General features: G+C 44.5%; 2 protein-coding genes across 8 annotated transcripts in view; one reads left to right on the top strand and one right to left on the bottom strand.

Moving 5' to 3' along the window:
- Positions 1–7189: 7189 nt before the first annotated feature.
- On the top strand, positions 7190–8629 carry ankrd9 (ankyrin repeat domain 9). The gene is made up of 2 exons (XM_044374630.1): positions 7190–7304; positions 7362–8629. The coding sequence occupies exon 2, from the start codon at positions 7472–7474 to the stop codon at positions 8300–8302; it is 831 nt and encodes a 276-aa protein (XP_044230565.1). The 5' UTR covers positions 7190–7304; positions 7362–7471; the 3' UTR covers positions 8303–8629.
- A 147-nt stretch (positions 8630–8776) lies between these two features.
- The window catches only part of tecpr2 (tectonin beta-propeller repeat containing 2), a 28900-nt gene continuing 16003 nt past the window's right edge, over positions 8777–21673 (bottom strand). For 6 of the 7 annotated variants that reach the window (XM_044374624.1, XM_044374623.1, XM_044374622.1 and 3 more), the window contains 14 exons: positions 21020–21259; positions 20879–20946; positions 20672–20787; positions 20347–20520; positions 20022–20202; positions 19673–19814; positions 16765–16990; positions 16565–16654; positions 16383–16480; positions 16159–16294; positions 12752–12900; positions 12407–12548; positions 11329–11478; positions 8777–9644 (listed from right to left, as the gene is read on the bottom strand). In XM_044374624.1, the coding sequence (XP_044230559.1) occupies positions 9493–9644; positions 11329–11478; positions 12407–12548; positions 12752–12900; positions 16159–16294; positions 16383–16480; positions 16565–16654; positions 16765–16990; positions 19673–19814; positions 20022–20202; positions 20347–20520; positions 20672–20787; positions 20879–20946; positions 21020–21259 (2064 nt within the window). In that variant the 3' untranslated portion in view covers positions 8777–9492. The remainder of the gene's footprint in view (positions 9645–11328; positions 11479–12406; positions 12549–12751; positions 12901–16158; positions 16295–16382; positions 16481–16564; positions 16655–16764; positions 16991–19672; positions 19815–20021; positions 20203–20346; positions 20521–20671; positions 20788–20878; positions 20947–21019; positions 21260–21673) is intronic. The other variant, XM_044374625.1, reaches the window with a different exon arrangement.

The raw sequence follows: 21673 nt of genomic DNA on the forward strand, positions 1-21673 counted from the left end.
GGTCCGGTGTGGTGTGGTGGTCCGGTGTGGTGGTCCGGTGTGGTGCAGACTCTCCAGCTCTGCGATACGTGCAGTTTTTTTGCTCAGTTGAATATTTTCAACGCGTGTGAATACGTGAATACGTGAATGACTCAAATTTCGCATGTTCGTCTTGCTAATTTTGTGTTTTCGCATCATTCGTGTCACGTAATTGTTTCCTGGTGCAAATAGATGCACTTTGACTTTGTTTTCTCGCGTTTGGTGTGAAAACACCGTGAAGTTTTCCTGCTGCTGTAAAGTCACTTCTCAGTGTTTGTTCACTGAAGGCTTCGAGTCACAATTTTAACCCTCATTGTTATGACATATTATATACTGATTATATGCTGTATATATCATACACATGTTATATTTATAACAAGGATGACGTTTCATACAACAACAGATCTGTCTTTTTAAAGAGTTGGTTTGAGAGGATCATTGTTTTGGCGGTTCAGCTGCTCAACTTGCACAACATGAGTTACATTTTAATTTTCCAATAAGGACTGAAGAATATCAGCTGGTGATGAGAGCTGAGCCTGATGATCTCTCATCACATTCTGTACCATCTGAAGCTGTATGTTCTTTATTTCAACAGTATTTCTGTTCCAGTAATGTTGTCAATGGTTTTATAAGAAGTCTCTTCTCTTTAGCCTCTTCTTCATGACGTCATGTCTGACTGCATTCTGGCTTTTACTGGTTTGTATTTATTTCTTGTTTGTGTAACACTGTCTGTGTTGTAATTTTACCTGATTTTATTTGTGACTGTGCTGTTTTTGTTGATCCTGAGTTTTCGTTTGACTGTAACCATCAATCAAATGAGCCCATGATGTGAATCTGTCTGTAACTGTTGTTTTTAAATGTGCTCTATAAATAAATGGACTCGACTTGGTTTGACAGTAAGATAAAGGAGGTGTCCTTCAAGCTTAGACACTAATTCTGCCCTGTAAAACATTTCCTTCATAGATTTATGTATTGTGTTGTTTTTTCTCTGCACATCCTGAAACTGAGCCTCATTTATTTCCGTTTGGTTACTAAAAGACTGAAGCGAGAGGTTTTTAGGTTTATTCACGTCATGGTTGATTTTGCTTTACTGTATAAATATGACCTGTTTGGGTTATAACAGAATATGGCAAGCCATATGGACCAATACGTCTAGTTCGCCGTTTGCATTAAAATGTCAAATTTGTACGTCTTAAGATGACAGAAAATACTCTGTTAGGGTTATAATCTGTTAACACGTCCAGTTTGTGCTTTTTAAGGGACGTTGAAGAGAGAAAACGATTCTTCACGTGACCCACTTTGTGTTGAGGTGAAGGAATAATATTGATTTACGGTGATATTATAAACATCTGGATTCTTTGTAGGCTACTGGATGTATAGCTTGTATACAATATCATACTTGACATATTAATTTAAAGTGGTGTGTTTGTTTAAGTGCCCACTGGATGGCAGTATCACAGCACACACGGAAACCTGTTGTACGTTAAGTGTGTGTGTGTGTGTGTGTGTGTGTGTGTGTGTGTGTGTGTGTGTGTGTGTGTGTGTCTGGGGGGGGGGGGGGGGCAGTTTACATTTCCATGTAAACTGGTTAAGATCTTCTCTGATGAATGGCAACAAATTTCAGTGCAGTTAAGGGGTATTTTTAATGTAGTGTTGGTGTGAATTATATTTTATATTGTGACTACTATGTTAAAAAAAACCAATTAATTGAACTTGTGTCCTTTCATGAACAGACTGTTGATTGATTAGGAATCACAGTTTTCCTGTTTAAAACACCACATTTGTGTTTACAGAGAAATGTTTATATATTTGAAACTGGATGAAAACACACAGATGGTCTGTTGTTCAGCTGCTGGGCAGGAATGGGAACCTGTGGAGGATGTACAGTAGCTGTCAGAGTGGGATTAAAGCACCATTACGGTTGTCGTGACAACATTAGCTTGATGGCATCAACAGTATATAAAGTGATTGTAGTAAATAGTTTTAGTTAGTGTGTAGAAATGCCGAGGAGCTGAAAAATGAAACTTAAGATTTGTACTTCAATGTAATTTTCTTTTTGTTAAAACGGATTTTATAAAATTGGTTTTGAAAAAAGTATCATTTAGGAACCAGTATGGAAGTCAAGGTATCAGTACTGGTACCAGTATGAGTGTATTTAAATGTGTGCCTGCTTTGTATGGAGGGTATTAAGGGCCAAAACTAAATATTTATAAACACATAAATAATTATATAATAAAATGCTTAAATAAATAACTGACTTATTTATTTCGCTGCAGCAAGTTACACTGTGAATAAATGCAGAAGGAAATAAATTAATATACAAATAAATACATAAATATACAAATGTATAAATATATAAATAAATACACATAAATTAAACAGAATATATTTAATGTCTCATTTAATTTGTGATTTATTTATGGGGATAAATGACTGTTTAAATGTATAATTATATATTAATATATTAATTATATAATATATAATATAATAATATATATAATATAATTATACAACAAACTCACATCAGAGATGTCGGGTTAGTGCTACCAAACCTTTTACTATGTAGACACTGTTTTAGGGGTTGACTGTATAAGATTGAAACATCTACTCTCACAGGAGACGTCTCACATCTTTCTTCTCCCTAAACACTCCAGTGTGTGGAATAGAACACAAGTGAAGGAAATCCATATAATCTGGACAATTTATTTAACATATATAGCACATGCATACTGTCAACGGCATTAATAAATGTCTTACACTCTAAAAACAGATGTTTTGGCTCAACAACAAAAAAAATAAACACAACAGTTTGCATCTTCTCACCTACAAAGCCCTTAATGGTCAGACACCATCATATCTTGAAGAGCTCATAATACCGTATTATCCCACTAGAACACTGTGCTCCCAGTATGCAGCTTACTGGTGGTCCCTACAGTCTTTAAAAGTAGAATGGGAGGCAGAGCCTTCAGCTATCAGGCTCCTCTTCTATGGAACCATCTACCAGATTCAGTCCGGGGTGCAGACACCCTCTCTATGTTTAAGAGTAGGCTTAAAACTTTCCTTTTTGATAAAGCTTATAGTTAGGGCCGACCAGGCTCGCCTTGGATCAGCCCTTAGTTATGCTGCTATAGGCCTAGACTGCTGGGGGACTTCCCATGATGCACTGAGCTCCTCTCTCCTCCTCCTCCTCTCCATCTGTATGTATTCTTTTACCATTAATGTATGTTACTAACTTAACTCCTTCCCCGGAGTTCTTTGTGCTTTCTCATCAGCAGGAAACCTCTTGGTCCACGCTGACGTGGGGATGTCCTTCTCCTGTTGTTCCTGCTGTTGCTGCTGTTTGTTGTTGGTAGTCATGTATCTGTTGTTGTTGTTGTTGCTGTTGTTGCTCTGCTTCTCTGTGTCCCCATCCCATTCTCTCTCTCTTAACCCAACCGGTCAAAGCAGATGGCGCCACCTAGAGTCCGGTTCTGCTTGAGGTTTCTACCTGTTAAAGGAGAGTTTTTCCTGCTGTTGCTCATGGAGGAATTATTGGATCTCTGTAAATGAAAGAGTTCAGTCTTGACCTGCTCTATGTGAAAAGTGCCCTGAGATGACTTTTGTTGTGATTTGGTGCTATATAAATAAAATTGGATTGAACTGATTTGAATTTAATTGAATTGAACATTTGATATCTGAACCTTAAAAAAAACAACGCCACAAATATAAGTTGTCCCACAAATAGCCACATTGCCTTTAGAAATCAAACATACTGAATTATGCTCTCACAACAAAGTTACAGGCCTTAAGTATTTAAAACCACAGCACTAAACATAAAATGTTAAATTATAGTTTAAAATCATTTTGTGACAACGTTGCTCTCACAGGTGGAAACAAATCTCTTGAAGTATTAACTTTCAATGGCCCCAATCTTCTTAAGGTACTGCAATGTGTTTTTACACAATATCATAAAAACCTTTTAGCTCAAGGTTTCAAAATCTCTGTCAAATTGCTTTGAGTGAGCTGAATATGCAACAAATTTTGTCTTGACAGTTGACAAAACAATTTCCAACGGTGTCTTCTGTCCCCTTTCTGTTACAGTATCAGTTTTGTAGCTTCTTCAGTGGACTTAAAATACAACATCATCTAAATAAAATCTGATAGTGCTGTGAAACAAGTGGAATCTTCAGAAAATACTGTTCTTGAGACTTTTGCACCGACTTTTAGTCCATCAAGTCCAAGGAACAGCTTCTGAAACACTTCAAAAGTACATTTAAGTTCCTTAGGATAGATCAGATTCAGTATATTATGCCCATCAGTTAAGTTCTGCAGTTTGGGAGATCCCTTCTCTCCAGGATTTGGTTCCCTTGACCATGATGTTGCTGTCTTGTTGTCAGATCCTGAGGTAGACCAATCACAGATGATGCCTGCCTCCAACTCTTCTGTGTCCTTGTAAAACAAATTAAAGATAGGTTACCGTGTTCAACATAATTAATTTAATTGTTTAGATTAACAATATTTTACAAATCTTCACATCTTAAGAAAAAATGTAATGCTGCCTTTAAGACCAGGAATATACAAACTTAAAGTTGTATCACAATATGAATGTAACCAAAATCCCAAATGATTTACAATACAAATATCATTAAACCTAAAATCCCTTCCTGTAGGTTTAATAGACAAAAAATCAACACTGGAGGAGGATTGAGCAAGAGATTGAGCATCCCTCAGAACTACTTACAGTCCAAAAGCTTGTCCAAGTTTGGCCAACAGTAATCAGGCTACAGTGGAACGACAAGACTATCTATGTGAATAACAGCAGATTTTTAAAAAAATGCATCTGTGGCTAAATTTAGATTACACAATGTAGTTAACAGTTACATGAATAAGCAAAAATATATTAAATATATTTTTCCTCCACATTTACACAAATGAAAAGCCCTACTTATCATTCTAATCCACTGCTCTGCTAAACTAAAGGGCAGGATTATACTGCTAAATATGACTCGCTTTAGCTGTGTGTAGTAGTAACAGATTCCATCAAGTTGTGTGTTAGCAGGTGTAGCCTAACGTCTGTACATGAGTCCACTATTGGTCATATCACAACTGAGAACATGTTTTAGTAAAATGTGTTTGTAAATGATACTCAGCTTGGAAGCATCCTCTGTATCCCTGAGTGATATTTGTTCATTGATGTGAATTTACATAAATGAACAAACTGTGACTTGGAAGCCAAAAGGTAAAAACATTTTACAAGGTCAAAGACCTGCAGACCTGAAGAAAGTAAAAAAAAAAAATCTGAACAGCAACACTGTATATGTATACTGTACTCTGAGTATACTGTATATGTATACTGTACTCTGAGTATACTGTATATGTATACTGTATATGTATACTGTACTCTGAGTATACTGTATATGTATACTGTACTCTGAGTATACTGTATATGTATACTGTATATGTATACTGTACTCTGAGTATACTGTATATGTATACTGTATATGTATACTGTATTCTGAGTATACTGTATATGTATACTGTACTCTGAGTATACTGTATATGTATACTGTATATGTATACTGTACTCTGAGTATACTGTATATGTATACTGTATATGTATACTGTACTCTGAGTATACTGTATATGTATACTGTATATGTATACTGTACTCTGAGTATACTGTATATGTATACTGTATATGTATACTGTACTCTGAGTATACTGTATATGTATAGGCCTATACTGTACTGTACTGTACTCTGAGTCTTCGCACTTGACGCGGAAGACGCGATGATGTCATTTTGGCGTCAACCTCGCGCCCGGGATACTGCGTTGAGCATAAACCTAAAAAGTGCAAAAATATTCAGTAATTTCACTCTCATACAGTGTAGTGTCCCCAAAACTACTTCACACATCTTCACACATTCACATTGAACATGAAAATATGACGCTGCTTTACTTCTTCTGTAGATCTGTAAACATCACAGCTTCTGTCTGCTAAAGTTTGTAAAGTTGACTTTTCTTCTGTTATGTGTGACTAGTTGTAAAGTTCAGTTTTTCTTTTTAGTTTATTTATGTGTTTATTTATTTTGACAATAATGATAACACTGATAATGAAATATAATTCAACAGCATTGCGCCGTTTAGGGCACCTTCATGGCCTGCAGGTGCCCTAATCCTCGAGGATTAAGTGGGAACGCGTCTCAAAATCCGTGAGTCTGTGAGTGTGGACCAATCAAACTGAGTTCAACTCCGATACTACGAGTCACCATGGCAACAGGTAAATAACAGGCGGAGCCTCCGTGTGAATTCAGCGGAGGCAGAAACATTAATGTGTCTGAACATTAAACGTTTCATGTCGAACATGACATGATAACTGTTCCATCAGTGCATCAGTCACATCATCATTGATGGAGAAAGTTATTGATTGATCTGTCTGTGTCTGAAGATTTCACCATATGCAATAAACCCTTCAGAGCAGGAGCTGCTGTCTGCTGGACCTGCAGACTCTCTGAGTGACTGTACAGGTTTTGTAGTGATTGTTCGTGCACATCAGGACAATAAACCAACAGGTGGAAACTTTAGATAGTCCTTCAGTGACAAACTAATATCCAACTTTTCTATCCAACGATTCAGATTCTGACAGACAGTAAACCTCCGTCTGCACCTTCTGGCTCTGAAGGAAGAGACAGAAAAACTCACCTGCCAGCAGCGGGTTCGCTTCAGGTAAATGACCGCGGTGACCATGGTAACTGACCCTGAGTTTAGAAGTGAAAAATTAGTTAAAAATTGAGTTTCCCTCATCTCATCTCATCTCATCTCATCTCATCTCATCTCATCTCAGGTGAACAACAGTTGATCAGCTGTGTGTGTGTGTGTGTGTGTGTGTGTGTGTGTGTGTGTGTGTGTGTGTGTGTGTGTGTGCGCGCGCGCGTGTGTTTTCTGCTGCTGTTTACTGTCTTCATTATAGAAACGGCAGGACTCCAAAGGCCGCTATGTTCGCTATGCGCGTAATGCGGGACACTCGATCCACCCCGCCCCGCCCCGCACCGGCCCCCAAAACAAACATCCATACATGGCGCTGAACTGGCCGGGGCGGAGCGGCGGGACGAAGCGGGAGGAGCGGCAAAGGAGCAGAAGAAAGCTGCTGTGCAGATCGGCGCAGGAGAGCGGTGCGGCAGAGCGACGAGGCGGCGCGAAAGCGGAGGGGGGGTTGCAGCTATAAAAGCCTGAAGGTTCCGAGGACAGAGGTCTGAGAGACAGACTGAGACTGAACCTGAATCAGACAGAAGGATCCGAGGACGCAGGTCTGAGAGACAGACTGAGACTGAACCTGAATCAGACAGAAGGATCCGAGGACGCAGGTCTGACAGGCTGAGACTCTGAATCTGAACCAGACTGTTCAGAACCTCACCGTGTTTTATTTTGAAGTCTCAGTGTTTTATTTTGAAGTGCTGCAGCTGCAGGTGACGTCATGCCGTGGCTGCTGTCCTCTCAGCTAGAGCGGTTGTCTTCGTCTCCGTCGGAGCGGCAGTGTGAGCGGACGGCGTTCTCCTTCTACTGCGCGGTGCGCGAGCTGCAGCCGGTTTGGCTGCTGGAGGATGCGCGCAGGATGGAGGTGTTCTGCTGGGACGACGGCCGGCCGCGCGCCTTCTCCGCCTCGGAGGCACTGCTGTACGCTGTCGTGCATGACCATCAGGACTACGCACGCTACCTGCTCACCAGGTACTCAGTGAGCGCACTCAGTGCACCCCGCTGCAGCTTCTGTTGCTGCCGGAGTGGCGGAGCACCACATCTTAACGTGGCGGTGCGCTACAACCGTGTCTCCATCCTCGCCATGATGGTGGAAGCACTGAAGGACTATGACACGGAGAGCGTGCGGCGGGACTACCTGGACAGCTGCGGTGGCTGCGCACATGTGGCGGATGCAGGAAAGACAGCATTGCAGCTGGCAGTGGAACTGTCGCGGCCGGACTGCCTGCTGCTGCTGCTGGTTCACGGCGCGCCGCCACACGGCCTTGATATGGCGCTGCAGCGACTCGACTTGTCCGCCGCGGGGGAACGGCGTGACGCTCAGCGATGCCTGGACTTCCTGCTGCTCTTCCTGCCTGAAGCACCTGCGCTGCGCCACCTACAGGACGAGACGCAGCGCTGGCAAAGCCTGCTGGGAAATGAAGTTTTCAGCTGGCTGTGCGGCCTGGCTCCGCCCCCCCTGCTGCTGCAGGCTCTTAGGACTTTGGCCCGGTCTGTCCCAGGTCAGATTTCACACCTGCCCGCCCTCCTGCAGCCGCTCAACTGGCCCTGACACTGCTGTCACCATGGAAACAGACTGTAAACACCTCGGGACTGCTGTGATTGGCCGGTTGGTTAATGACGTTAATACAATGTAAACAAAGACTGACCTGATCACTGATACTCAGGTGAAAACCTTTTATCTCCAGACAATCAATTTAAGGTAAACACTCAGGGTTTAGGACCCTGAGAAGCCAGGTTTCCACCTGACACAGGGATGTAAATATTTACTTTAATTAAAGTTAATGACTTTATTATGTAACCTTTATGATGTTGTGAAAATGCTGATCTGAGTTCTAAATGTGACAAAAACTGTTTAATAAACTGAAGATGAAAATTGTTTAGTTTCGTTTTAAACTTTGTTTGAACAAAAACTCAAAATGTGTGTAAACGGGCCACTTTAGACCCTCAGAGGTTCCGTGAGCTGTTGGGTCCGACCCCGACTGTAAAGTAAACCAATAATGATTGATCCTGATCAATAACCTGCTTCAGTGTTTAAAGATGTTTATTAAGTTAATTAATGAAACAACAGGTGAGTTCTTATTGGTCAGCAGCAGAACCAATCAGCTTACAGCAGCATAACATCCTGCTCAGGTTTCCATGGTAATGCTGTCAGAGTCCATCAGAGTCCACTACAGTCCAGTCCAATCTTTGATCATTACATTGATATTTTTACAGTTTTTGATGGATCAGTTCCAGTGGGCAGGGCTCCAGCTGGTTGCCATGGTAACTGTGAGACAGACAAACAGGTGTGCAACTAACTGAGGCCCACAGGAGGAGAACCAGCGACACCTGTTGCCCCCCTGACACACTGAAACGTGGACTGATGTGGACCACTGAGCTAGACTGGTCCCTTTAATCTCCCAGTTAGCTTGAAGCACCTCCAGCTTCCGATAAATAATCAATAAATGAAACCAGTTAGATCCAGTTAGAACCAGTCAGAACCAATTAGAACTGGTTAGAACCATTTTCAGTGAAGGTATCTGTAGTCCATCATCCCTTCAGAATAAAGTGCTCAGTACAAAGTCTCAGTTCACTTAATTTCCCAGCAGACATCTGGGCTCCCTGTGTGTTGGCCATCTTGAAAGTGATGTCACTGCCTAATCAGTGTCGGTCCAGCGGTGTCACTGTGACATCACAGTGTACAGCCAGGTAAATCCAGACAAACACTGAACAGCGGTGACATTGCGGTGATGTCATGGGTTAGATGAGCTCCCATTCGTCATCGGCATCATCCCCGCTGAGAAGGGGGCCGGAGGGGGCGGGCCTACAGGGAGTCTGTGGAAGGAGCTTCGTCAGTCGACGGGACAATCCACCAATCAGAGTCACCGCCCACAACTCATCCTCTGGAGTGACTGCAGAGAGAGAAACACACCTGCGCTTCAGTCATCACACATGGAACCCAGTAAAAACCCAGTATAAACACAGTACAAACCCAGTACAAACCCAGTAGAAACACAGTAGAAACCCAGTACAAACCCAGTAGAAACACAGTACAAACCCAGTAGAAACACAGTACAAACCCAGTACAAACCCAGTAGAAACCCAGTACAAACCCAGTATAAACACAGTACAAACCCAGTACAAACCCAGTAGAAACCCAGTACAAACCCAGTACAAACCCAGTAGAAACACAGTACAAACCCAGTATAAACACAGTACAAACCCAGTACAAACCCAGTAGAAACCCAGTACAAACCCAGTAGAAACACAGTACAAACCCAGCATAAACCCAGAATAAACACAGTACAAACCCAGTACAAACCCAGTAGAAACACAGTACAAACCCAGCATAAACACAGTATAAACCCAGTACAAACCCAGTACAAACCCAGTATAAACCCAGAATAAACACAGTACAAACCCAGTATAAACCCAGTATAAACCCAGTACAAACCCAGTATAAACCCAGTATAAACACAGTACAAACCCAGTATAAACCCAGAATAAACCCAGTATAAACCCAGTATAAACACAGTATAAACCCAGTATAAACCCAGTACAAACCCAGTATAAACACAGTATAAACCCAGAATAAACCCAGTATAAACACAGTACAAACCCAGTATAAACCCAGTATAAACACAGTATAAACCCAGTATAAACACAGTACAAACCCAGTATAAACCCAGAATAAACCCAGTATAAACCCAGTATAAACACAGTATAAACCCAGCATAAACGCAGTACAAACCCAGTATAAACACAGTACAAACCCAGCATAAACGCAGTACAAACCCAGTATAAACCCAGTACAAACCCAGTATAAACACAGTATAAACCCAGAATAAACCCAGTACAAACCCAGTATAAACCCAGAATAAACCCAGTATAAACCCAGTATAAACCCAGAATAAACCCAGAATAAACCCAGTACAAACCCAGTATAAACCCAGTATAAACCCAGAATAAACCCAGTACAAACCCAGTATAAACCCAGTATAAACACAGTACAAACCCAGTATAAACCCAGTATAAACCCAGTACAAACCCAGTATAAACCCAGTATAAACCCAGAATAAACCCAGTACAAACCCAGTATAAACCCAGTATAAACCCAGAATAAACCCAGTACAAACCCAGTATAAACCCAGTATAAACCCAGAATAAACCCAGTACAAACCCAGTACAAACCCAGTATAAACCCAGAATAAACCCAGTACAAACCCAGTATAAACCCAGTATAAACACAGTACAAACCCAGTATAAACCCAGAATAAACCCAGTACAATCCCAGTATAAACCCAGAATAAACCCAGTACAAACCCAGTATAAACCCAGTACAAACCCAGTGTAAACTCAGTACAAACCCAGAATAAACCCAGTACAAACCCAGTATAAACCCAGTACAAACCCAGTATAAACCCAGTACAAACCCAGTATAAACTCAGTACAAACCCAGTATAAACACAGTACAAACCCAGAATAAACCCAGTACAAACCCAGAATAAACCCAGTACAAACCCAGCATAAATGCAGTACAAACCCAGTATAAACCCAGTATGAACCTAGTATGAACCCAGTGTGAACCAGTCTCACCAGTTAACCAGTTGGCATTTCCGGGGATCTTCTTCCAGTAATCTCCTGCTGGGTTTCTGTCAGAGACACCGTAACGTCGAGCCAGATCTCCGTTTACACACCGAACCCAAACTGTCCGACAGCTGAGGACCAGCTGACTCACCGCCAGGCCTGCAGATAGACAGGTGTAGACAGGTGTAGAGAGCAGACAGACAGGTGTAGACAGGTGTAGACAAGTGTAGAGAGCAGACAGACAGGTGTAGACAGGTGTAGACAGGTGTAGAGAGCAGACAGACAGGTGTAGACAGGTGTAGACAGGTGTAGACAGGTGTAGACAGGTGTAGAGAGCAGACAGACAGGTGTAGACAGGTGTAGACAGGTGTAGAGAGCAGACAGACAGGTGTAGAGAGCAGACAGACAGGTGTAGACAGGTGTAGACAGGTGTAGAGAGCAGACAGACAGGTGTAGAGAGCAGATAGACAGGTGTAGACAGGTGTAGACAGGTGTAGACAGGTGTAGAGAGCAGACAGACAGGTGTAGAGAGCAGACAGACAGGTGTAGACAGGTGTAGAGAGCAGACAGACAGGTGTAGAGAGCAGACAGACAGGTGTAGACAGGTGTAGACAGGTGTAGAGAGCAGACAGACAGGTGTAGACAGGTGTAGAGAGCAGACAGACAGGTGTAGACAGGTGTAGAGAGCAGATAGACAGGTGTAGACAGGTGTAGACAGGTGTAGAGAGCAGACAGACAGGTGTAGAGAGCAGACAGACAGGTGTAGACAGGTGTAGACAGGTGTAGAGAGCAGACAGACAGGTGTAGAGAGCAGATAGACAGGTGTAGATAGTTGTAGACAGGTGTAGACAGGTGTAGAGAGCAGACAGACAGGTGTAGAGAGCAGACAGACAGGTGTAGACAGGTGTAGAGAGCAGACAGACAGGTGTAGAGAGCAGACAGACAGGTGTAGACAGGTGTAGAGAGCAGACAGACAGGTGTAGAGAGCAGACAGACAGGTGTAGACAGGTGTAGAGAGCAGACAGACAGGTGTAGAGAGCAGACAGACAGGTGTAGACAGGTGTAGAGAGCAGACAGACAGGTATACCTGGCACCAGCTCCCAGTCCGTCCCGACAGGCATCTCGTCGCTGAGTCCCGTCCTGACGAACACACTGCCTCTATTGTCCAATGCCCAGAGCAGCCGGTCGTTAGGACTTGTCTGAATACTGACCAGCTGCACTCCTACTGGCTGCAGGGACACATGACATCACACTTACCTGTACAGGTGGGTCTATGTAGTTCAGTGTGTTACCTGTACAAGTAGGTCTATGTGGTTCAGTGTGTTACCTGTACAGGTGGGTCTATGTGGTTCAGTGTGTTACCTGTACAGGTGGGTCTATGTGGTTCAGTGTGTTACCTGTACAGGTGGGTCTATGTGGTTCAGTGTGTTACCTGTACAGGTGGGTCTATATGGATCCAGGCCGGCAGCATCATGCTCGGGTTCAGAGGTTGAGTTCCAACTCTGAAGTAAACGACTCCTCGACTGTCGACCGCCCAAACGTTCTGACTGCCGCAGCTCACACTGACCAGACGCACACCTCCTGCAACACAAATAACATGTGACTCGTACACACCTGCAACACACCTGCAGCGCACCTGTAACACACCTGTAACACACCCGTAACACACCTGTAACACACACCTGTAATGCACCTGCACACATCTGCAACGCACCTGCACACACCTGCAACGCACCTGCACACACCTGCAACGCACCTGCACACACTTGTAACACACCTACACACACCTGTAACACACCTGCACACACCTGTAACACACCTGCACACACCTGCAGCGCACCTGTAACACACCCGCAACACACCTGCACACATCCGCAACACACTCATAACATACCTACACACACCTGTAACACACCTGTACACACCTATAACACACCTGCAACGCACCTATAACACACCTGCAATGCACCTATAACACACCTGCAACGCACCTATAACACACGTGTAACACACCTGTAACACACCTGTACACACCTATAACACACTTGTAACACACCTGTACACACCTATAACACACCTGTACACACCTATAACACACCTGTAACACACCTGCAACGCACCTATAACACACCTGTACACACCTGTAACACACCTGCAATGCACCTGTAACACACCTGTACACACCTATAACACACCCATAACACACCTGTACACACCTGTAACACACCTGCAATGCACCTGTAACACACCTATAACACACCTGTACACACCTGTAACACACCCATAACACACCTGTACACACCTATAACACACCTGCAATGCACCTGTAACACACCTATAACACACCTGTACACACCTGTAACACACCCATAACACACCTGTACACACCTATAACACACCTGCAATGCACCTGTAACACACCTATAACACACCTGCAATGCACCTGTAACACACCTGTACACAACTGCACTCACTGACGCTGGAACATCTCTGAGGACCAGTGGAAGCCCCAGAGACCACTAGAACCCCTCTTGGATTAACAGAATCTCTTCACCTGAGGAACCAATGAAACCTCTCCAAGGTCTACTGGGGCCCCCCTTACAGACCTCTAACACCTCCTCAGAACCTGCAGAACCTGCAGAAGCCCCTAAAGGCCCAGACAACATCGTCCAGGACAACTGAAACAAAGTTTTTCTTCATATTTCCACCTTGATGTAAATTTCATGTGTTATTCTACAGATGGTGAAGGTCACGTTCTCACTGCTGCCTGATGTTTATTTGTGTCCAGGTGGAATGTGAGCAGGATCAGGTGACCCATCCTGTTTCAGAGCAGATTCTGGGTCAGAGCTTACTGACAAACCCCCGCTGACCTTTGACATCTGCTAGCCTCCCCAGTGAGCTGTTGCAGCTGTCTGTATTTTAAACAAATATTCTAAAAATATTCCTCCAACTACGGACAAACATTCAAACAATCTCAAAACAAACTAAATTTAATGAAACTAATGTTATGATGTTAATGCACATACAGCTGTGCTTGAAAGTTTGTAAACACTTTAGAATTTTCTCTATTTCTGCATAAATATGATCTAAAACGTGATCAGATTTTCACAGAAGCTCCTAAAACTAGATAAACTCACATCATTTAAACAAATAAGACAAAATCTTTACACTTGTGCATTTATTTATTGAGGAAAATTATCCAATCTTACATACTATATGTATGTGTAAGTATGTGAACCTTTGCTTTCAGTAACTGGTGTGATGCAGCAATAACTTCAACTAAATGTTTCTGCACATCAGCTTGGAGGAGTTTTAGCCCGTTGGACCGGACAGTACAGTGTCAGCTCAGGGATGTTGGTGGGATTACGGTCACGACTGAACATGAACTTTCTTCTGCTTTAACCTTCTTTGGTTGAATGATGTGTTTCAGGTCGCCATCTTGCTACATGACCTACTTTCTGTTGAGCTTCAGTTCACAGACAGATACCTCAACATTTTCCTGTAGAATTTTCTCACACAAATATGTAAGATTGGATCATTTTCCTCAATTAATAAATTAATAAGTTTAATGTTTTTGTCTCGTTTGTCTAATTGATGTGTCTTTATCTAGTTTTAGGACTCATATGAAAATCTGATCATGTTTTAGGTCACATTTATGCAGAAATAGAGATAATTCTAAAGAGTTCACAAACTTTCAAGCATTATTGTATACAGTGCTTTTCTGTCTTAATGGACAAAGCACTTCACTCTCATTCACACACCAATGGTGGCAGAGCAATGGCCTGACCATTGGGGGGTTCAACTTTGGGTTCAGTGTCTTGCTCAAGGGGATCCGGGGATCACACCGCCAACCCTGCACTTTGTGCTTCTGATGAGTCTGATCAGCAGCTTTGTGGGTTTCATTGATGGTGAGGAATGTTCTGTGTTTACTGTTTCATTTAATTTGTTCTCTTGTTCTCTGTTTCTGCAGCGTTTCTCTCAGGTCTGAACCTGAAACACTGTAAACATCATCTCATGTGATTCATGTGGTTTGTTTAAAGCTGTTTGTGATGTCAGTGAGTACTGACATTTATCATCTGTAGAGTCACATGACTGTAATGAAACTTCATGATGTGATGAAGAGAACGTCACGATGTGATGAAGAGTACTTGTAGCAGAGCGTCTGAGGCTCATGTGGATCCCAGAAAAACACCACGACTCATCTGTGTCATCAGAGCGTCGTAAATACAGACAGTCATGTGGCCTGTGATAGTGAGAAGGAACTAAAAACAGATCTGCCCTTCTGTCAGGTTACAGTATGACGCACACACACACACACACACACACACACACACACACACACACACACACACACACACTTCATGTTGACCTCTGACATCTCTGGACCTGAATTACAGACCTGTTACACAACGTCCTCCTGTCAAAGTGATGGAGAAACACAGCTGTGAGAGAGAGTGTGTGTGTGTGTGTGAGAGTGTGTGTGTGTGTGTGAGTGTGTGTGTGTGTGAGTGTGTGTGTGTGTGTGTGTGTGTGTGTGTGTGTGTGTGAGTGTAGTCAGTTTCAGTGTTTTTCTTTAATTCTACATCTTTATACTTTATTACTGTGATGTAAATATCAGAAGTGCTGCTGTTCATTCCAGGTGTATTAATTAATTAATTCATTCATTCATTCATTCATTCATGTGATAATCATGTTACTATGACAACACACTCAGCAGATTAACTGAGTAGAAACTACTTGATGTTATTATGGGATTAAATGAGCAGATCTAGTTACACAGGTAATCACCAGTTTACTTGCTGATTCCACCCACCTGTCCCCCTCCACCCAGGTACATACCTAGCTGACTGAGGTCCAGTTGCGTCCAGTGGAGGCCGGTGGGACAGGACGCAGACAGAGTGCGAATACTGACTCGGCCATGTGAGTCCAAACCCCACAAAGCGTCACGACAGGCGGACAGGTGAGTCAGCTCCACCTGATCGCACAGGTAGAACGCAGCAGAACATTAGCAGAACACAGACTGAGTACAGACGAGTAGAATCAGAGCGAGACAGGTGTCTTACCTCAGGTGGTAGGGGGACGGAGGAGGGGCGGAGCTCTCCATCCTGATCCCAAACACAGAACAGATCCTTCCTGCTCTGAGCCAGCCACAGAAATGTACCTGCAACACATTTAACACACAGGAAAACTGGTGTCCAGGTGTGTCCAGGTATGTGTAGTGCCCAGCTGTGTCCAGGTATGTTACCTTCTCTGTGAGGCACAGCTGAAGATGTGATGAAGGTCCACCTGGTGGCTGAGACGGTTCCTCTTGGAACAACGTTCTGCCAGAAAGTTCCTGAAGGACCCAAACACAAAGAGCAGAAACTGAAACTAGAAACTGGATTCTACTGTGCGGCTCTGCTGTTCTGTTCTGTACTGGACTCTGCTGTACCAGTCTGTACTGACCCACGAGGCTGCCCCGGGCCAGGTGCAGCTGGTTGCGTCCTGATGCCACCCAGACACCGCTGCTGTTGGCGCTGACCAGGCTCGGCTGACACTGCGAGTACTGCGACAGGAACGCCACCACGCGCTCCACCGGAGCCCTGGTTACCGTGGCAACGCTCTGCGTGGCCTGCAGCAGCGTCTGGAACAGACTGCCCTGATCAAACACCACGTAGTCTGAAATACTGATCTGAGAAGCAGATGTGTAAGCAGATAACAGGTGAGGAGAGAAACAAGAGGAGAGAGAAAGAGACAGAGAGAAAAAGTCAATCAAACTGGTCCAAAACTGAAGGTCACACACCAGAACTACAGGACAGGTGAGGGTTACAGGTGAGTAAAGCTACAGGACAGGTGAGGGTTACAGGTGAGTAAAGCTACAGGACAGGTGGTGGTTACAGGTGAATAAAGCTACAGGACAGGTGAGGGTTACAGGTGAGTAAAGCTACAGGACAGGTGAGGGTTACAGGTGAGTAAAGCTACAGGACAGGTGGTGGTTACAGGTGAATAAAGCTACAGGACAGGTGAGGGTTACAGGTGAGTAAAGCTACAGGACAGGTGAGGGTTACACGTGAGTAAAGCTACAGGACAGGTGAGGGTTACAGGTGAGTAAAGCTACAGGACAGGTGAGGGTTACAGGTGAGTAAAGCTAGAGGACAGGTGAGGGTTACAGGTGAGTAAAGCTACAGGACAGGTGAGGGTTACAGGTGAATAAAGCTAGAGGACAGGTGAGGGTTACAGGTGAGTAAAGCTACAGGACAGGTGAGGGTTACAGGTGAGTAAAGCTAGAGGACAGGTGAGGGTTACAGGTGAGTAAAGCTACAGGACAGGTGAGGGTTACAGGTGAGTAAAGCTACAGGACAGGTGAGGGTTACAGGTGAGTAAAGCTACAGGACAGGTGAGGGTTACAGGTGAATAAAGCTAGAGGACAGGTGAGGGTTACAGGTGAGTAAAGCTACAGGACAGGTGAGGGTTACAGGTGAATAAAGCTAGAGGACAGGTGAGGGTTACAGGTGAGTAAAGCTACAGGACAGGTGAGGGTTACAGGTGAATAAAGCTAGAGGACAGGTGAGGGTTACAGGTGAGTAAAGCTACAGGACAGGTGAGGGTTACAGGTGAATAAAGCTAGAGGACAGGTGAGGGTTACAGGTGAGTAAAGCTACAGGACAGGTGAGGGTTACAGGTGAGTAAAGCTACAGGACAGGTGAGGGTTACAGGTGAGTAAAGCTAGAGGACAGGTGAGGGTTACAGGTGAGTAAAGCTACAGGACAGGTGAGGGTTACAGGTGAGTAAAGCTACAGGACAGGTGAGGGTTACAGGTGAGTAAAGCTACAGGACAGGTGAGGGTTACAGGTGAATAAAGCTAGAGGACAGGTGAGGGTTACAGGTGAGTAAAGCTACAGGACAGGTGAGGGTTACAGGTGAGTAAAGCTACAGGACAGGTGGTGGTTACAGGTGAGTAAAGCTACAGGACAGGTGAGGGTTACAGGTGAGTAAAGCTACAGGACAGGTGAGGGTTACAGGTGAGTAAAGCTACAGGACAGGTGAGGGTTACAGGTGACTAAAGCTAGAGGACAGGTGAGGGTTACAGGTGAGTAAAGCTAGAGGACAGGTGAGGGTTACAGGTGAATAAAGCTAGAGGACAGGTGAGGGTTACAGGTGAGTAAAGCTACAGGACAGGTGAGGGTTACAGGTGAGTAAAGCTACAGGACAGGTGAGGGTTACAGGTGAATAAAGCTAGAGGACAGGTGAGGGTTACAGGTGAGTAAAGCTACAGGACAGGTGAGGGTTACAGGTGAATAAAGCTAGAGGACAGGTGAGGGTTACAGGTGAGTAAAGCTACAGGACAGGTGAGGGTTACAGGTGACTAAAGCTACAGGACAGGTGGTGGTTACAGGTGAGTAAAGCTACAAGACAGGTGAGGGTTACAGGTGAATAAAGCTAGAGGACAGGTGGTGGTTACAGGTGAGTAAAGCTACAGGACAGGTGAGGGTTACAGGTGAGTAAAGCTACAGGACAGGTGGTGGTTACAGGTGAGTAAAGCTACAGGACAGGTGAGGGTTACAGGTGAGTAAAGCTACAGGACAGGTGAGGGTTACAGGTGAGTGAAGCTACAGGACAGGTGAGGGTTACAGGTGACTAAAGCTACAGGACAGGTGAGGGTTACAGGTGAGTAAAGCTAGAGGACAGGTGAGGGTTACAGGTGAGTAAAGCTACAGGACAGGTGAGGGTTACAGGTGAGTGCAGCTAACGGGCAGGTGAGGGTTACAGGTGAGTAAAGCTACAGGACAGGTGAGGGTTTCAGGTGAGTACAGCTAACGGGCAGGTGAGGGTTCCAGAATCCTAAGCCTCCATATTTGGCTCCAGTCCCCCTGTAGACATCGCAATATAGGTTTTATAGACAAGTTTAACTTGTTTTGGAGCCGTCGGGTCCTATTCAGGCCCTGAAGAGTTCACCCCAACAGGCTGGGTAGCCGCATGCTAGCGGCTAACTTGCAGCATGCTATGCAGTCCTCATCACGTCACTGACTGTTTACTACCCACACACACACTCTTCCTCTCTGGTCTCACAGGCCGCTGTTTCCTGCTCTAGCCCCCCCTACTGTCCTCCTTCAGCATCCATACCCACTGCACTGACATCAGATCCAGTTTCTGTCTTATATACTGGGTCTCTATCTCCTTCCATCTCAGTGCCTGTAACCCTCCCCATTCCTGTTGTGACCAGCAAAAGACTAAACATGGTGCTTCCAATTTGGACCACCATTTGATTTGGACTCAGCAAGTACTGTAAACCTAGCTCTGTTCAACGTTAGATCTCTAGCAAACAAATCATTTTTAATTAATGATCTCATAATTAATTATAAGCTTGATCTACCTGCCACCAGTGATCGTCATCTCCATGCGGTCTGGATGAACAGATTCCGGTCCTGAACCAGAGGCTGCCACTGGCATCCAGCGCCCAGGCCGTCCCACCGTCTCCCAGGGCGACGCACATCAGATCCAGACCCTGAGCCTCGCTGTGACACGCACACGCAACACACACATACAACACACACACACCGTTAGAATCAGCACTAACACCACCTGAAAATCCGTGTTTGTGCAGCAGCTTCATTGATGTGTTCATGAACACACTCATATAATTCCTTACTAAACTACTACACACAGTACTACTGTAGCTGTCTGTATATTGTAGTACTGTAGTAGCAGTACTCCAGTAGTACCTGACAGTGTCGTATTTCCAGCCGTCTCCCTCACTGCAGTAGCTGTTCAGTCCTTCTCTGTAGAATAAAGCTTTGTGTTCGCTCAGAGCCCAGACCACGCCTCCTCTCACACACACCTGGCTGAACACGCAGGGTGTGTCCACCTTCACTGAGCGTGCACACGGACGCTCAACACTCAGACCTGAAAGAGACACACAAACTGTTACCATGGCAACCACCATCTTACCTGTCTCTACACAAAGGTGCTGGTGACACACATAAGCAGTACAATTACTTTAACATACTATAGTTTGGACTGGTTTGGACCAGGAGGTGTGTCAGTTACCTGTCTGCAGGTACAGGTCTCCATTGGTCCTGATGATCCAGGCCGAGTCGTCACTCAGAGCTACGAAAGCGGTTTGTTCCACAGCTTTGTACCAGTGACGCTTTCCTTTCACCGACACCTTAGCACATGCAAACGCCGTCATGCTCTTCTGCTCCACCTTCCACAGCAGGTTACCTGTTAGATAGCAACAGTTAGCATCCAGCTGACACTACCTACACCTGTACACCTGACAATCTGATCCACCTTCTACAGCAGGCTGGAATTACAAATGACTGCTCTTAGTGAACGGACTGAGGAGCCATCCTTTGTGATGTCAGCAGCTCACCTGAAGGTGAGAGGGCCATCTGGTGGACATTATCCTCAAAACGCTGCCAGTTGAGGCCAGTTTCAGGAAGAACGCTACAGAACAGTCCTCCTTTAAAGTCCAGGCACCACACATACCTGCAACACACAGATCACCTGTCTGTTACCTGTCCACAGTCCTCCTCTGAAGTCCAGACACCACACCTACCTGCGACACCTGAACACACACCTTTCCGTCACCTGCAGGCTCAGTATTCCACATCCTGGTCCAGAATATCCCATCCAGCTTTCTGCCAACTAGGAAGAGATAAGAAAAAATATATTAAATCCTGCTGACAATCTCACCTGGTCAGGTTTGTGTCTGTCTCACCTGGTCAGGTTTGTGTCTGTCTCTGTCTTGAGCTTCCTGGTCCGTCTGTCTGTCTGTGGTCTTCTCTGTCTGATTGGATGGACAGCTGCGGGTATCGGCTCCGCTGCCAGCAGGGGGCAGACTGTGGCAGTAGATGTCTCCCTCTTCATCACTGGACATACTGGGCTTTCTGTCCAGACTGGACACAGTGGAGTAAAACATCTGGTCAGCCAGACCAGCAGGGAGCGCCAAGTCGTCCTCCTACACAGAAACACAGGAGAATGCTTTTGAGGCAAAAGTCATCACAGACTGCAAGTACATCCCTCTCAAACCACTGAAAGTCTTTTATTCAAACATAAATTGAGACGATAGAAGTGCCCGGTGATTCTGAGGTTAAGGCACAAACCATGACCTGCAAAGATGAAGTGACTAGTTATAGAGGTAGAGGGACTAGTTACACAGGTAGAGGGACTAGTTATAGAGGTAGAGGGACTAGTTATAGAGGTAGAGGGACTAGTTATAGAGGTAGAGGGACTAGTTACAGAGGTAGAGGGACTAGTTGCACAGGTAGAGGGACTAGTTATAGAGGTAGAGGGACTAGTTACACAGGTGGAGGGACTAGTTATAGAGGTAGAGGGACTAGTTACACAGATAGAGGGACTAGTTGCACAGGTA

The sequence above is a fragment of the Thunnus albacares genome, chromosome 15, assembly GCF_914725855.1.
Source record: "Thunnus albacares chromosome 15, fThuAlb1.1, whole genome shotgun sequence".
Taxonomy (NCBI): Eukaryota; Metazoa; Chordata; class Actinopteri; order Scombriformes; family Scombridae; genus Thunnus; species Thunnus albacares.

Bases quoted from the DNA above. Each gene is read 5' to 3' on its own strand.
- ankrd9 (XM_044374630.1), top strand. From the start codon at position 7,472: ATGCCGTGGCTGCTGTCCTCTCAGCTAGAGCGGTTGTCTTCGTCTCCG.